Raw genomic sequence first — 16,597 nt, forward strand, 5'->3', positions numbered from 1 at the left:
GAGTGTGAGAGAGAGAGTGTGTGTGTGAATGTGAGTGTGTGTGTGTGTGTGAGAGTGTGTGTGTGTGTGTGTGTGTGAGTGTGTGTGTGTGTGAGTGTGTGTGAGTGTGTGTGTGTGTGAGTGTGTGTGTGAGTGTGTGTGTGTGAGTGAGTGAGTGTGTGTGTGAGTGTGTGTGAGTGTGTGTGTGAGTGTGAGTGTGTGTGAGTGTGTGTGAGTGTGTGTGAGTTAGTGTGTGTGTGTGAGTGAGTGAGTGTGTGTGTGTGAGTGTGAGTGTGAGTGTGAGTGTGAGTGTGAGTGTGAGTGTGAGTGTGAGTGTGAGTGTGCTTCGACGCCGCCTGTCTTCCTAGAGAATAATCCAAGTCAGTAAGGCGGACAACGTTAAAAGAACGACGGTGGAATACTGGAGAATTATTGTGTTCGCCGAGTTATTTTTCTCGCAAAGGTTAAACAAACTACCCTCGAAATCCAGGGTTTTGGAATCTTGTTTGAGTTTTTCCCAAACATCCGTCGCTCCATCTTGACAGTCCGCCAATGCGGTGGTGGCGCAGGCGTGGAACTCGTTCCAGTATCTGAGTAAACAGAGGGGACCAGTTCAGAAACAGAAATTATAGAGACACAGTCACAGAGACACAGGGACACAGGGACACAGGGACACAGAGACACAGTCACAGAGTCACAGAGACACAGAGTCACAGAGACACAGAGACACAGAGACACAGAGAGTCACAGAGACACAGAGACACAGAGACACAGAGACACAGGGACACAGAGACACAGAGACACAGTCACACAGAGACACAGAGTCACAGAGACACAGAGTCACAGAGACACAGAGACACAGTCACACAGAGACACAGAGACACAGAATCACAGAGACACATAGACACAGAGACACAGAGACACAGAGTCAGAGTCACAGAGACACAGTCACAGAGACACAGGGTCACAGAGCCACAGAGTCACAGAGACACAGAGACACAGAGACACAGAGACACAGAGACACAGAGACACAGTCACATCGACACAGAGTCACACAGACATAGACACAGAGACACAGAGACACAGAGACACAGAGACAGTCACAGAGACACAGAGTCACAGAGACACAGAGACACAAAGACACACAGAGACACAGAGACACAGAGACAGAGACACACACAGAGACACAGAGACACAGAGTCACAGAGACACAGACAGACAGAGACACAGAGACACAGAGTCACAGAGACACAGAGTCACAGAGACACAGGGACACAGAGACACAGAGACACAGAGTCACAGAGACACAGAGTCACAGAGACACAGAGACACAGAGACACAGAGACACAGAGACACAGGGACACAGAGACACAGAGACACAGAGTCACAGAGACACAGAGTCACAGAGACACAGAGACACAGAGACACAGAGACACAGAGACACAGAGACACAGAGACACAGAGACACAGAGACACAGAGACACAGAGACACAGAGACACAGAGACACAGAGAGACACAGAGACACAGAGACACACAGCCACAGAGCAGAGACACAGAAACACAGTCACACACAGAGACACAGAGACACAGTCACACACAGAGACACATAGACACAGATACACACAGAGACACAGAAACACAGTCACACACAGCGACACAGAGACACAGACACACACAGAGACACAGAGACACAGAGACACAGAGACACAGACACAGAGACACAGAGACACAGAGTCACAGAGACAGTCACACAGAGACACAGAGACACAGAGAGACAGAGACACAGAGACACAGAGACACAGAGACACAGAGACACAGACACAGAGGCACACAGAGGCACAGAGACACAGAGACACAGAGACACAGAGACACAGAGACACAGAGACACACAGAGACACAGTCACAGAGACACAGAGACACAGAGACAGAGAGACACAGGGTCATAGACACACACAGAGACACGGAGACACGGAGACACAGAGACACAGAAACATAGAGACATTGAGACATAGATGCGTAGAAATATAGAAACATAGAAAATAGGTGCAGGAGTAGGCCATTCGGCCCTTCGAACCAGCATCGCCATTCAATATGATCACGGCTGATCATCCACAATCAGTGCCCCGTTCCTGCCTTCTTTCCACATCCCTTGATCCCATTAGCCCTAAGAGCTAAATCTCTTGAACACAGGGCGGGTGACATCAACAACACTGGCAACTCCACAGCTCCCAAAGCGAGTTATAGTCACAGACTGACACAGAGTAGAAACAGGCCCTTCGGCCCACTAGCCCACACCGGCCAACATGTTCCAGCGTCACCAGTCCCACCTGCCCGCGTTTGGCCCATATCCCTCCAAACCTGTCCTATCCATGGACCTGTCTAAATGTTTCTTAAACGTTGGGATAGTCCCTGCCTCAACCCCCTCCTCCGGTAGCTCGTTCCATACACCCGCCACCCTCTATGTGAATGACTTAAATCGTCTCCCCCCCCCCCCCCCCCCCCCCCCTCCACTATTCCATGTTCCCGATGAGGCATCAGCGAGTCGCTGCCTGCCAGTGCCGGAGACCCGGGTTCCAACCTGAGTACGGGCGCTGTCTGTACGGAGTTTGTACGTTCTCTCCCCGTGACCTGCGTGGGTTTTCTCCGGGAGCTCCAGTATCCTCCCACACTCCAGGTTTGCAGGTTAATTCGCTTTGGTATAATTGTAAATTATCCCTAGTGTTAGTGTGCGGGGAGGTGCGGACTCGGTGGGCCGTAGGGCCTGTTTCCGCGCTGTATCTATGAACTAAACTAAACTAAACTGAAGTGTTATGGCATCGGCTTAATATATTCCCAGCGGGTCGGGCAGCGTCTGTGGAGAACATGGATAGGTGACGTTTCACAGAGTGCTGGAGTAACTCAGCGGGTCAGGCAGCATCTGTGGAGAACATGGATAGGTGACGTTTCGGGTCAGGACCCATGGATAGGTGACGTTTCGGGTCACCCTTCACGGACACCGTGGGCCGAAGGGCCTGCTCCTATTCTGTACTACTCTGTTCAATAATCACAGCGACACATAGGCGCTTCAAACCAGCCGGAGAGGTTGGGATTTGAACGAGAACCCGGTGGCGAGTCAATGTTACATTAACATCTATTCCAGATCGTGTCACGAAACAGGATGGCAACGAATTAATCAACGAGAAAGTATATGACAGCTGCAATGTTGTAAAAGATTAAACAGACAAGGAAACACTTTCAAACGCGCGTATCTTTGGTATGTTGAAGATCAGGCGATGATTTACAGGCTGTGACTCAGGCGTGTGCGCATGCGTGCATCTTGCATACCACGAAGGTTCTGTATAAGCTACAAAATAGATAATAATGTGCAGAGAGGAGCTGCAGACGCTGGTGTAAATCGAAGGTAGACACAGAGTGCTGGGGTAACTCAGCGGGTGAGGCAGCATCTCTGGGGAGAAGGAATGGGCGACGTTTCGGGGCGAGACCCTTATAGAAACTTACAAAATTCTTAAGGGGTTGGACAGGCTAGATGCAGGAAGATTGTTCCCGATGTTGCGGAAGTCCAGAACAAGGGGTCACAGTTTAAGGATAAGGGGCAAATCTTTTAGGACCGAGATGAGGAAAACATTTTTCACACAGAGAGTGGCGAATCTGTGGAATTCTCTGCCACAGAAGGTAGTTGAGGCCAGTTCATTGGGTATATTTAAGAGGGAGTTAGATGTGGCCCTTGTGGCTAAAGGGATCAGGGGGTATGGAGAGAAGGCAGGTACAGGATACTGAGTTGGATGATCAGCCATGATCATATTGAATGGCGGTGCAGGCTCGAAGGGCCGAATGGCCTACTCCTGCACCTATTGTCTATGTTTCTATGTTTCAGACTGATGTCATGGGAGGGGGCGGGACAGAGATAGAATGTAGTCGGGGACAGTGAGACTTGTGGGAGAACTGGGAAGGGGGAGGGGATGGAGAGAGAGGGAAAGCAAGGGCTATCTGAAGTTAGATAAGTCAATGTTCATACCGCTGGGATGTAAACTACCCAAGCGGAATATAGACAATAGACAATAGACAATAGGTGCAGGAGGAGGCCATTTGGCCCTTCGAGCCAGCACCTCCATTCAATGTAATCATGGCTGATCATCCCCAATCAATACCCCGTTCCTGCCTTCTCCCCATATCCTCTGACTCCGCTATTTTTAAGAGCCCTATCTAGCTCTCTCTTGAAAGCATCCAGAGAGCCGGCCTCCTGAGGCAGAGAATGCCACAGACTCACAACTCCCTGTGAGAAAAAGTGGCTCGTGTTCTTGTGTCTATCTTCGGTTTAAACCAGCATCTGCAGGTCCTTGCCACACACAGCATCTCTGCTGAACATGGACAGATGATGCTACACGTCTTCCCTGCACTCTTTCTACTCATCCATGAATCCCTGATAAATCAATGAATAATGCCAGAGGAGAGAGTTGAGGCAGGTAACACACCAACAGACCGCTGTGGTGGCAAGGTCAAATGCCTTCCATTTAAACCAGCATCTGCAGTTCGTTCCATTCCACTTAAAATGGCTCGTGGTTTTGCTAGGATGAATTATATCTTATTGATTATAGATGGAGAGTTATTCATATCAAGAGGCACGGGTTCAAAGTACACTTCAGTATCCTAGCCTGTAAACCCGAGCACACGGAGAAACCCCACGCGGTCACAGGGAGAACGTACAAACTTCCTACAGACAGCACCCGTAGTCAGGATCGAACCCGGGTCTCTGGCGCTGTGAGGCAGCAACTCTACCGCTGCGCCACCGTGAACGCCCGATAGAATACAGAATAGTATAGCATCAAAACAGGCCCTTCGGCCCACAATGTCCGTGCTGAACACAATGCCAAGACCAACTCTCCTCTGCCTGCACGTGATCCATGTGTGTGTGTGAGTGTGTGTGTGACTGTGTGTGTGTGTGCGTGTGTGTGTGAGTGTGTGTGTGTGAGAGTGTGAGTGTGTGTGTGTGTATGTGTGTGTGTGTGTGTGTGTGTGAGTGTGTGTGTGTGCGTGTGTGAGTGTGTGTGTGTGTGTGTGTGTGTGTGTGTGTGTGTGTGTGTGTGTGTGTGTGTGTGTGTGTGTGTGTGAGTGTGAGTGTGTGTGTGTGTGGTGTGTGTGTGTGTGTGTGTGTGTGTGTGTGTGTGTGTGTGTGTGTGTGTGTGTGTGTGTGTGGGTGTGTGTGTGTGTGTGGGTGTGGTGGGTGTGTGTGTGTGTGTGCGAGAGTGTGAGTGTGTGTGTGTGTGAGTGTGGGTGAGTGTGTGTGTGTGTGTGTGAGTGTGTGAGTGTGGGTGTGTGAGAGTGTGAGTGAGTGTGTGAGTGAGTGTGGGTGTGAGTGTGTGTGAGTGTGTAGTGCCAATACTTACGAGCAGATGGTCTTGACGTTCTGCTTGTCGTCGACGCCTTGTTGATAACTCGCCACATTGTCCCCGAGTTTCAGCAAACAGTCGGAAAACCCTTTGAAAACCGCATCGCACTTCCCCACGGCTCGCACACTGCGGAACAGATAGGCTACGGAGATAGAGAGAGGGGGGGGGGGGGGGGGGGGTCAGTAAGAATAAAACACACACGCGTCCATTCACACACACGCCGGCTAATCAGTGACAACACAACCTTCATCTCCGACAGCATAGAGTTGAGAGACGCAGAGTAACTCAGCGGGTCGGGCAGCGTCTGTGGAGAACATGGATAGGTGACGTTTCTGCTCGGGACACTGCTTCAGACTGGTTGTGGGGAGGGGAGTGTCGGTGGAGGTGGGGGCGGGTTTGAAGTAAGTTTCAAGAGCGGAATAATGCACCATATACCCGCTTCAACAACCCGCTTCTCACTACACTGTGGAGCGCCTCTAACCAGTTGATAAATCTGTATCCCGCGGGACTTCATTGTAATTATCAACTCTTGCGGTAGTTAGACCATGCCGTGGCTTCGGGGCAGTGCAGTTACAGATTTTAGACAGGCACTTGGACATGCAGGGAATGAATCCAAGTCAGTGGATATTGTTTTAAGGCAGAGATAGATTAGTGATACATGCATAGATAGATAGATAGATAGATAGATAGATAGATAGATAGATAGATATAGATAGATAGATAGATAGATATAGATAGATAGATAGATAGATAGATAGATAGATAGATAGATAGAGATAGATAGATAGATACATAGATAGATAGATAGATAGATAGATAGATAGATAGATAGATAGATAGATAGATAGATAGATAGATAGATAGATAGATAGATAGATAGATAGATAGATAGACAGATAGATAGATAGATAGATAGATAGATAGATAGATAGATAGATAGATAGATAGATAGATAGATAGATAGATAGATAGATAGATAGATAGATAGATAGATAGGTAGATAGATAGATATAGGCCATTCGGCCCTTCGAGCCTGCACCGCCATTCAATGTGATCATGACTGATGCTCTGAAGAAAGAACAGCAGATGCCGGGACAACCAAAGGTAGACAGAAATGCTGGAGAATCTCAGCGGGCGAGGCAGCATCTGTGGAGCGAAGTTAATGGGTGATGTTTCGGGTCTCCATGTCAGGCACAGGCACTGCGGGCCGAATGGCCTGTTCCTGTGGTGAACTGATGCGCCACAATGCTGAGAACTGCAATTCGGGTCACCCGTTCCTTCGCTCCATAGATGCTCCCTCACCCGCTGAGTTTCCCCAGCATTTTTGTCTGCCTTAGATAGATTCTTGATTAGTCAGTGCGGGTGTCAGGGGTTAGGGGGAGAAGGCAGGAGGAGAATGGGGTTAGGAGGGAGAGATAGATCAGCCATGATTGAATGGCGGAGTAGACTTGGCCTAAGGCTGACAATAGGCAATAGGTGCAGGAGTAGGCCATTCAGCCCTTCGGGACAGCACCGCCATTCAATGTGACCATGGCTGATCATCCACAATCAGTACACCGTTCCTGCCTTCTCCCCATATCCCCTGACTCCACTATCTTTAAGAGCCCTATCTAGCTCTCTCTTGAATTTTTGTAGTGAACGAAATCTTCCCAGTGGCCGAATCACTAAATATACTTTGAACACATCCGTGAAGAGCGTTTTGCCAGCGCGGTTCGGGGTGTGGAGGCTGCGCGGGATTTAGTTGTCAAAGCCCGCGTCTAAAAAGAAGGGTCTCGACCCGAAATGTCACCGATGCCTCTTCTCCACAGATGCTGCCTGTCCCGCTGAGTTACTCCGGCAGCACTGGAGCACCATCTTCGATTTAATGAGTTAGTGAGTCAGTTTAGTCTATTGTCACGTGTACCGAGGTACAGTGAAAAGCTTTCCCCTTGCGCTGGTTGCTATCCAGCCAGTGAAAAAATTATACACTATTACAATCGAGTATAAATTCATCAGTTCATGAGTGATAGGAGCAGAATTAGGCCGTTCGGCCCATCGAGTCTATCCCGCCATTCAATCATGGCTGATCTATCTCTCCCTCCTAACCCCATTCTCCTGCCTTCTCCCCATAACCCCTGACACCCGTACTAATCAAGAATCTGCCCATCTCTGCTTTAAAAAAAAATATTGCCACACTGACTTGTGGCCTCCGCGGCCGTCTGTGACAATCAGTTCAACGGTGTTTTACTGAGAGTGAGATCCCTCTAGTTTTAATATATATTTAACTAATTACCCACTGCCATGTATCCCTCGCTTGCACCTCTGCACAGATCAGAGACGGATGATTTTGATTGTAACATTCAATATAGGTTCATGGGCAAAGAGCGAAGTGTCGTGCACCAAGCTGTTTCTAAACAGACGTGTACGTGTCATCTGAGATCACTTATCAATCTACATCTAGATGGTCGGAGTTGGATTTTTTTGGGGGGAGGGGAGTGGGGGTGGAGGGGGTTAATTTATCACTACGCGGTTCCCGGACAAGGATGGCTTTCCTAACAGGATTGAGCAGTCGAGATTGAAGCCAGCCAGCGCCATATGGCGCGGCTCGTACACGTCGGCGCATGAAACGCCTTTCAGCGAGCTCGGTCGGAAACCCAAGATAGACACAAAATGCTGGAGTAACTCAGTGGGACGGGCAGCATCTCTGGAGAGAAGGAGCGGGTGATGTCTCTGGTCGGGGTCCGTATTCAGACTGCCCCCCCCCCCCCCCAATCCGCTCTCAAGGCGAAACAGAAACCTCACCCATCCCCATCTCTCCAGAGATGCTGCCTGACCCGCTGAGTAAAAACTCAGCGGGTCTATTTTCGGTTTAAACCAGCATCTGCAGTTCCTTCTCACTCGACGCTGAAGAAACAATTTTCCTTAATCACCGCTACCTTATATTTTTGCATATCTTTCATTTGTTTGTTCTCTATCTCTTTGCATCGCCGTCTCTATCTCTCGCTTCCCTCTCAGTCTGAGGAAGGGTCTCGACCCGAAACGTCGCCTATTCCTTCTCCCCCGAGATGCTGCCTGACCCGCTGAGTTACTCCAGCATCCTGTGTCTGTCTTCGGTTTAAACCAGTCCCTTTCCTCACCTCTTTAAGATATGCCCACGGCTAATCCCTAACAGGATTCAAAATCATATTTTAATCATTATTTAAATCATATTCAAACCGTGGCAGTAGATAAATATTTACAAATATTTAAATATTAATAGACAATAGACAATAAGTGTAGGAGTAGGCCATTCGGCCCTTCGAGCCAGCACCGCCATGCAATGTGATCATGGCTGATCATCCCCAATCAGTACCCCGTTCCTGCCTTCTCCCCATATCCCCTGACTCCGCTAATTTTAAGAGCCCTATCTAGCTCTCTCTTGAAATATATGTTAAATGTATAAAAATATTTCAGAAATTATACATGCACTGTATACTTGGATTTATATTTATGCGTTTTAAATATGTATGTTATATTTTATACTTTGGCAATATAACGATGTATTTTTTCATGCCTATAAAGTTATTTTTTTCAAATTACATTAAAAAAAAATTTTTAAACCAATTCATGTTTTGGGGTCGGTCGGTCGGTCAATAGACAACATGAACGAAAATAAAAATCCTCCCACATTCTCCGGAATATTGTGATGAATTTATCAGTAACGGGGACCCATCTATAATTTACACGGGTGCCCTAGGCTGGTTATGTGGGTGCCGGCGTTACAAATAATTAAGATGATATTTTGAATGAATTATGTATGGGAACGGCGCGGATCGCGACGCAGTAAAAGGGTTCGATTAGTATCAATCACTTTCCCCTGGAAAAAAAATAGCCGAGACCCGAATAAAACCAGCTGGGCGACTGTAACCCCCGAGTCCAGCGCATTGACAGGGGAAAAACACAATTACAAACAAAATCCCACAAATAGAAAATATTCTTACGAACTCCCTGAAAATTATTCGTTAAGTCAAAAATCCCTAATCCTCGTTAAATGTATTCCCATCGCTCTCTCTCTATTTCTCTCTCTGTTTCTCCCTCGGTGTCTCTCTGTGTCTGTCTCTCTCTCACTCACTGTTTCTCCCTCTCTGTCTCTCTGTGTCTCTCTGTGCCTGTCTGTCTCTCTCTCTCTCTCTCGGTCTGTATGTCCCTATGTCTTGGAACTTGCCCTCTCACTTTGGAAACCATATTCAAAATGTGCAAATTTAATTTCCACACTTGCCGGCTTGCCTGTTTGGTCACTGAGCTTTTTCTCCTCTCTCTCTCTCTCCCTCTCCATCTCTCTCTCTCTCCTATCTCTCTCTCTCTCTCCTCTCTCTCTCTCCCTCTCCCTATAACATACCGACATCTGTGTCTCTCTCTCTCTGTCTCTCTTTCTGCCTCGCTCCCTCTCTCTCTGTCTCTCCCTCTCTCTCTCTCTCCCTCCCTCTCTCTCCCTCCCTCTCTCCCTCCCCCCCTCCCTCTTTCTCCCCCTGTCTCTCTCTCCCCCCCCCCTATCTCTATCCCCCCCCCCCCCCTCTCTCCCCTCTCTCTCTCACACACACACTCTTCTCTCTCCCTCTGTATAAAAAAAAACTCCCCAAATTGTTCAACTCGACACGAATAATTATGTATCTCCGAATATCTTTTAAAGCGTGAATATTATCTCGGATCTGCCTCTCTCTGTGAAACACAAAAACCCTCTCCTCCTTTCCCAGCTCCAATCATTTCCAAACCTAATTCGAATCGATGCTCAAAGCGCGAATATTATATCGGATCTCTCTCTCTCTCTCATTGTAAAACATAAATCCCTGCTAATTTTCTACCTCTGACTGTTCCTACATCTGACTGGAATCCAGGCTCTTCTTAACGCGTGAATATTAGATGTGGTCGCCGCGAACATTATGTGTGCAAAGAGAAATCGTTGCCTCATTAATATATTTTTCATGACTGCAATATCTTCTTGTGAAGGGTTGGTTCATGAAATTTTGATACCCGGTTGGAGGAAGACTAAATTGAAAAGACAAAAATCGCCCAATTATGGGGCGATGCCTCGCTATTTTGGGGAAAGACATTTTTAAACAACACAAAAAGGGTTTTTTTTTTGGTCTCCTGGTAAAACGACACGGTGTTTCAAAAATAGCAGATGTCATTCCTCTAAAAGTGGGAGAGGAGGATTGTTTCTCTTTCTATCGAGCGAGGCGAGATTTTGTGCGGGTTTCGCCGGGAAAGCCACCCCGCGCTATCTATCCTTTCACTGGGGCACCAGCACCGCACAATTCCCAGCCCCAAACAATTGTCCCCACCAACTCACCCACACAACCCTTATCGCCACCATCTACAACTCTCTCTGTCTCCCTGTCTTTCTGTCTGTCTCTCTCTCTCTGTCTCCCTCTGTGTCCCTCTCTATCTCTCTCTGCCTCTCTCTATCTCTCCCTGCCTCTCTGCCTCTCTCTCTCTCTCACTCTCTCTCTCTCTCTCTCTCTCGGTCTCTCTCTGTCTCTCTCTCTCTCTCTCTCTCTCTCTCTGTCTCTCTCTGTCTCTCTGTCTCCCTGCCGCTCTCTCCCTGTCTCTCTCTCTCTCTCTCCCTCGCTCCCCCTCTCTTTCTCTCTGTCTCTCTCTGCCCCTCTCCCCTTCTCTCACTCTCGCTCCCCTCATTGCGTTATCGCCAACAAATTTGTCCCAACTGAACGAAACGAATAAAACAGAAAATCTTCGGACCGCAGACTTGATTTCGTACAGAGGAGATTGAAATGGATTACGGACAGATCAACACCGCAATTAGCTCGATTGAAATAGTTGCATTCTGAATCTCCGGACTAATTATACAAATATTAATACAAATCTCCTACCCCCCCCCTCTTTCTCTCTCTCTCTCTATATATATATATATCTGTGTGTGATATATATATATATGTATATATATATATATATATATATATATATATACGTATATATATATATATCACATCACATATGGATACACACTCACACACATATGGATATATATATATATATATATATACATATATATATATATATATAGATATATACACATATATAAAATGTATTCAGTGATATAATATATCAAATATATATTTATATTCTAAATGTATATATTTATATACGGATATATTTATATTATATTTATATTAAATATGTATATATTTATAGCCAGCCCGGAGAATCAGAATTTTCGGGGAATTTGAGCAGTATTTCTCGATCGCTATCTCCCATTATACCCACACATACACACACACACATATAGATATATATCTCCCATTATACACACACACACACACACACACACACACACACACACACACACACACACACACACACACACACACACACACACACCATTACACACACACACACACACACACACACACACACACACACACACACACACACACACACACACACACATATATATCCCATTATACCCACACATACACACATATATATATATATATATCTCCCATTATACACACACACACACACATATATATCCCATTATACCCAGACATACGCACACACACACACACACATATATATATATATCCCATTATACCCACACATACACACACATATATATATCTATCTCCCATTATACCCACACATAGACACACATATATATACATATATTTAGCTGCCGGGGGAGGTCGGCGAGGCGGGAAGGATAATAATATTAAAATGACATTTGGACAGGTACATGGATAGGAAAGGGTTTAGAGGGAGACTTGGAGGGAACTGCAGATGCGCCGGTAGTTATTTTTTGGAGAGATGAGAGAGTCTATCTGTCGGTCACCGGGCAACGGGCAAGTGGACGGCGCAGCGGCGGCGAGGACGGATGAAACTCATTCACTCACTCACTCACTCACTCACCGAGCTGAACGCCGAGAATTAGCACAAGGTACACTCCGTTCAACGTAAATCCCATCCTAGGTTTAGTAAAACCATTGGCGGATGGATGGAAGCCCCTTGCCGCCTGGTTATCTGCAAGGATGTGAGCGGAGGCCGTTCATTGCAGATGGTCCAACAAGTGGCGGCGCCGCAAGAATGGCAGCGCCGAGCTGGAATGGGAGGCTTCACCGCTTCCTATCTGTGTCAGAGAGAGAGAAGGAGAGAGGGAGGGAGGGGGAGTCTAGCTTGGCGGGGCACGCAACACACTGACGTATTGGTTACTATATGAGTCTTACCAGGGTTCAGAGAGGGAGGGAGGGAGAGAGGGAGGGGGAGGAGGAAGGAGGGAGAGAGAGAAGGAGGGAGAGAAGGAGAGGGAGAGAGGCAGAGAGAGAGAGAGAGAGGGAGGGAGAGAGGGAGAGAGAGAGGGAGGAGAAGAGGGAGAGAAGGAGAGGGAGAGAGAGGAGGGAGAGAGAGAGAGGGAGGGAGAGAGGAGAGAGGAGAGAGAGGGAGGGAGAAGGAGAGAGAGAGGAGAGAGAGAGAGAGGGAGAGAGAAGGAGAGAAGGAGGGAGAGAGGGAGATGCAGAGAAGGAGCAAGAGTAGAGAAGGAGAGAGAGAAGGAGGGAGAGAAGGATGGGAGAGCGAGAAAGAGACAGAGAGAGAGAGAGCGAAGACAGAGAGAGAGGGAGAGAGAGAGAAAGAAGGGAGAGAGGGAGAGAGAGGAGAGGACGAGGGAGAGAAACGGGAAAGGAAGAGAAGGAGGGGGGGGGGGAGAAGGGAGAAAAAGGAAGAAGGGAGTGAGGGAAGGAGAGAAGAAGGAGGGAGAGATGGAGAGGGGAAGAGAAGAAAGGAGAGAGGGAGAAAAGGATGGAGAAATGAGGGAGAGAAGGAGAGAATGAGGGAGAGAGAGGGGGAGAGAAGGAGGGAGAGGGGGAGGGAGAGATGGAGAGAGGGAGAGGGAGAAGGAAGGAGAGAGGGAGAGGAGAGAATGAGGGAGAAAAGGAGGGAGAGTAGGAAGGAGAGAGTGGGAGAAGGAGAGAGGAGAGAGAGAGAGAGAGAGAGAGGAGAGAGAGAGAAGAGAGAGAGGAGAGAAGAGAGAGAGAGAGAGAGAGAGAGAGAGAGAGAGAGAGAGAGACGACGTTTCTAGCCTCCCCCGAGCTAACAATGACACATTCTCCATTTTACATAGACACAGAGTGCTGGAGTAACTCAGCGGGTCAGGCAGCATCTCTGGAGAGAAGGAATGGGTGGTGTTTCAGGTCGAGGCCCTTCTTCAGACTGAGAGTCAGGGGAGAGGGAGACACAGAGATATGGAAGGGTACCGAGACATCGAAGGGGCAGGTGGTTCAAGGAAAATCTAGAATAGATCGGAGTTAACTTGGGGAAGGTGTTAATTTTACATTTTTCTTGATCCACGTCCCCTTTGATCTCTCGTTTTCACACCTTACCCTGCCATGTCTCCCTTTCCCTTTACTTTCAGCCTTAAGAAGGGTCTCGACCCGAAGCGTCACTCATTCCTTCCCTCCAGAAATGCTGCCTGTCCCGCTGAAACACAGACACTTAGAAAAATAGACAATAGGTGCAGGAGGAGGAGGCCATTCGGTCCTTCGGGCCAGCACAAGCATTCAATAATATCATGGTTAATCATCTAAAATCAGTACCTCGTTCCTGATTTTCCCCCCATATCCCTTTTTAAGAGAGAGTTAGATTTAGCTCAGAGGGCTAGTGGAATCAAGGGATATGGGGGAAAAGTCGGAACGGGGTACTGATTGGGGATGATCAGCCATGATCACACTGAATGGCGGTGCTGGCTCGAAGGGCCAAATGGCCTACTCCTGCACCTATTGTCTACGTTTCTATGATTCTGTTAGCCCGAAATCTAACTCTCTCTTGAAAACATCCAGTGAAATGACCTCCACTGCCTTCTGTGGCAGAGAATTCCACAGATTCACAACGCTCTGTGTGAAAAAGATTTTCTTCATCTCAGCCCTGAATGGCTTAGCCCTTATTCTTAAACTGTGACCCCTGGTTCTGGACTCCCCCAACATCGGCAACATGTTTCCTGCATCTAGCCTGTCCAATCCTTTAATAATTGTACATGTTTCTATAAGATTCCCTCTCATCCTTCTAAATTCCAGTAAATACAAGCCCAGTCGACCCATTCTCTCAGCACATGACAGTCCCGCCATCCCGGGAATTAACCTGGTGAACCTACGCTGCACTCCCTCGATAGCAAGAATGTCCTTGATGTGGACTCTTGGCCCTCTCCCTCTCCCTCTCCCTCACACCCCGAGAGAGAGAGAGAGAGAGAGAGAGATCCGTACTCGTCATGTGTTACCTGTGACTCAACTGACCGAGGGACATTTGGATGGTCTGGTGAAATATAAAGGAGGGGAGAATGCAGTTTAGTTTAAATCTGTCTGCAGTCTGCAGAATGGTCTCGTCCCGAAACGTCACCCATTCCTTTTCTCCAGAGATGCTGCCTGACCCACTGAGTTACTCCAGCACTCTGTGAAACGTCACCTATCCATGTTCTCCACAGATGCTGCCTGACCCGCTGAGTTACTCCAGCATGTTGGAGCCCTCATATCCGAGGACCTCTGCTGGTCGGCCAACACCACTGCAGCGGTCAAGAGAGCACAGCAGAGACACCACTTCCTGAGAGTGCCCAGGAGGCACAACACCAAGAAGACCGTGCGGTTCCCGGAGGTTGCAGGTGGTTGCAGGAAGTTGCAGGTAGTGGAAGCAGGTAGGGAGACTGACAAAAACCTCCGGGAACCGCACGGAAACCTTGGGTGGGGCACAAAGTCTCCAGAGGTTTCCGTTCAGGTGGGACAGGGCCATTACTCCAGCACTCTGCAGTTCCACGTTCCACAAGATTATCAGTCGGATACATAATACCATGAGGTATTACTCCACAACGAGTGAAGTTATGCTGTCAGTATTAATGGAACCATATGTTAAAGTAAATTGGTTACTTTGGGATTAGTTCCACATTTCCACATAATTAACACAAACATATTTATCTTTATTTAATGGTACACAGCTGTGTAGTTTTACAACTTAAAGAAGATCCTGGTTTTGGGCTGGAACGACACTGTAAATAGCAACGTTGCAATTTTCCAGGTGTTGTATGCTATATATTTTTATAACAAAAAACGGGTGATTGGGAGGGTCACCATAGATAGTTTGTCTCTGTTAACCTGTCTCTAAGTACCATATTCCACAGCAGTTAAATACTGAAAAATACACAAAGTTTCATAGTTATAAATTCATACAGGCCCTTCGACCCATGAGTTCAAGAGAGTTTATTGTCATGTGTCCCAGATAGGACAATGAAATTCTTGCTTTGCTTCAGCACACCAGAACATAATAGGCATGAATACAGAACAGATCAGTGTGTCCATATACCATTGTAAAAATATATACACACATGAATAAATAAACTGATAAAGTGCAAGTAAACAGATTATGGGCTATTAATGTTCAGAGTTTTGTCCGAGTCGAGTTTAATAGCCTGATGGCTGTGGGGAAGTAACTATTCCTGAACCTGGTCGTTGCAGTCTTCAGGCTCCTGCACCTTCTACCTGAAGGTAGCAGGGAGATGAGTGTGTGGCCAGGATGGTGTGGGTCTTTGATGATGCTGCCAGCCTTTTTGAGGCAGTGACTGCGATAAATCCCCTCGATGGAAGGGAGGTCAGAGCCGATGATGGACTGGGCAGTGTTTACTACTTTTTGTAGACTTTTCCGCTCCAGGGCGCTCAAGTTACCGAACCAAGCCACGATGCAACCGGTCAGCATGCTCTCTACTGTGCACCTGTAGAAGTTAGAGAGAGTCTTCCTTGGCAATCTGACTCTCCGTAATCTTCTCAGGAAGTAGAGGCGCTGATGAGCTTTCTTTATAATTGCATCAGTGTTCTCGGACCCAACTTGCCCAGGCCGACCAACAGGCCCCATCCACACTAAAAATAGACTGCGAACTGCGAATTCATCAGGAAGGCCGGCTCCGGTCTAGGGGCGGAGTTGGAGTTGGAGTTTGATTCACCAGAGTTGGTCTCGGAGGGGGAGGATGCTCCTCAAACTGCGGAGCTTCCTGGACAATACTAGCTCACCCCCTCCATGACACACTGGTCAACCTGAGGAGCACCTTCAGCAACAGACTGGTCCCACCAAGATGCAGCACAGAACGCCACAGGAGATCCTTCTTCCCTGTGGCTATCAAACTGTACAACTCCTCCTCCTTCTGTCGTGGGGTAGACTGACCACCCCGCCTCCCCCAATCTTTGCACATCCTCAATCCTTGCCACTGGTCACTTTAATTTCATTTTTC

At 47.7% G+C, this 16,597-nt stretch overlaps 1 protein-coding gene across 1 annotated transcript; it reads right to left on the reverse strand.

Moving 5' to 3' along the window:
* Window positions 1–233: 233 nt before the first annotated feature.
* On the reverse strand, window positions 234–12,689 carry nrn1a (neuritin 1a). The gene is made up of 3 exons (XM_055653823.1): window positions 12,250–12,689; window positions 5,365–5,509; window positions 234–569 (listed from the first exon to the last, which is right to left on the reverse strand). The coding sequence occupies exons 1-3, from the start codon at window positions 12,302–12,304 to the stop codon at window positions 344–346; spliced, it is 426 nt and encodes a 141-aa protein (XP_055509798.1). The 5' UTR covers window positions 12,305–12,689; the 3' UTR covers window positions 234–343.
* Window positions 12,690–16,597: the final 3,908 nt, after the last annotated feature.

The sequence above is a fragment of the Leucoraja erinacea genome, chromosome 2 (assembly GCF_028641065.1).
Source record: "Leucoraja erinacea ecotype New England chromosome 2, Leri_hhj_1, whole genome shotgun sequence".
NCBI lineage: Eukaryota > Metazoa > Chordata > Chondrichthyes > Rajiformes > Rajidae > Leucoraja > Leucoraja erinaceus.

What these genes read in the sequence shown, in the direction of transcription:
- nrn1a (XM_055653823.1), bottom strand. Translation starts at nt 12,304, where the DNA reads ATGGGATTTACGTTGAACGGAGTGTACCTTGTGCTAATTCTCGGCGTT. An exon ending in AATTCTCGGCGTTCAGCTCG is followed by an intron (nt 5,510 to 12,249) that starts GTGAGTGAGTGA and finishes CTATCTCCGTAG; the next exon opens with CCTATCTGTTCCGCAGTGTG. An exon ending in AACGTCAAGACCATCTGCTC is followed by an intron (nt 570 to 5,364) that starts GTAAGTATTGGC and finishes CTGTTTACTCAG; the next exon opens with ATACTGGAACGAGTTCCACG.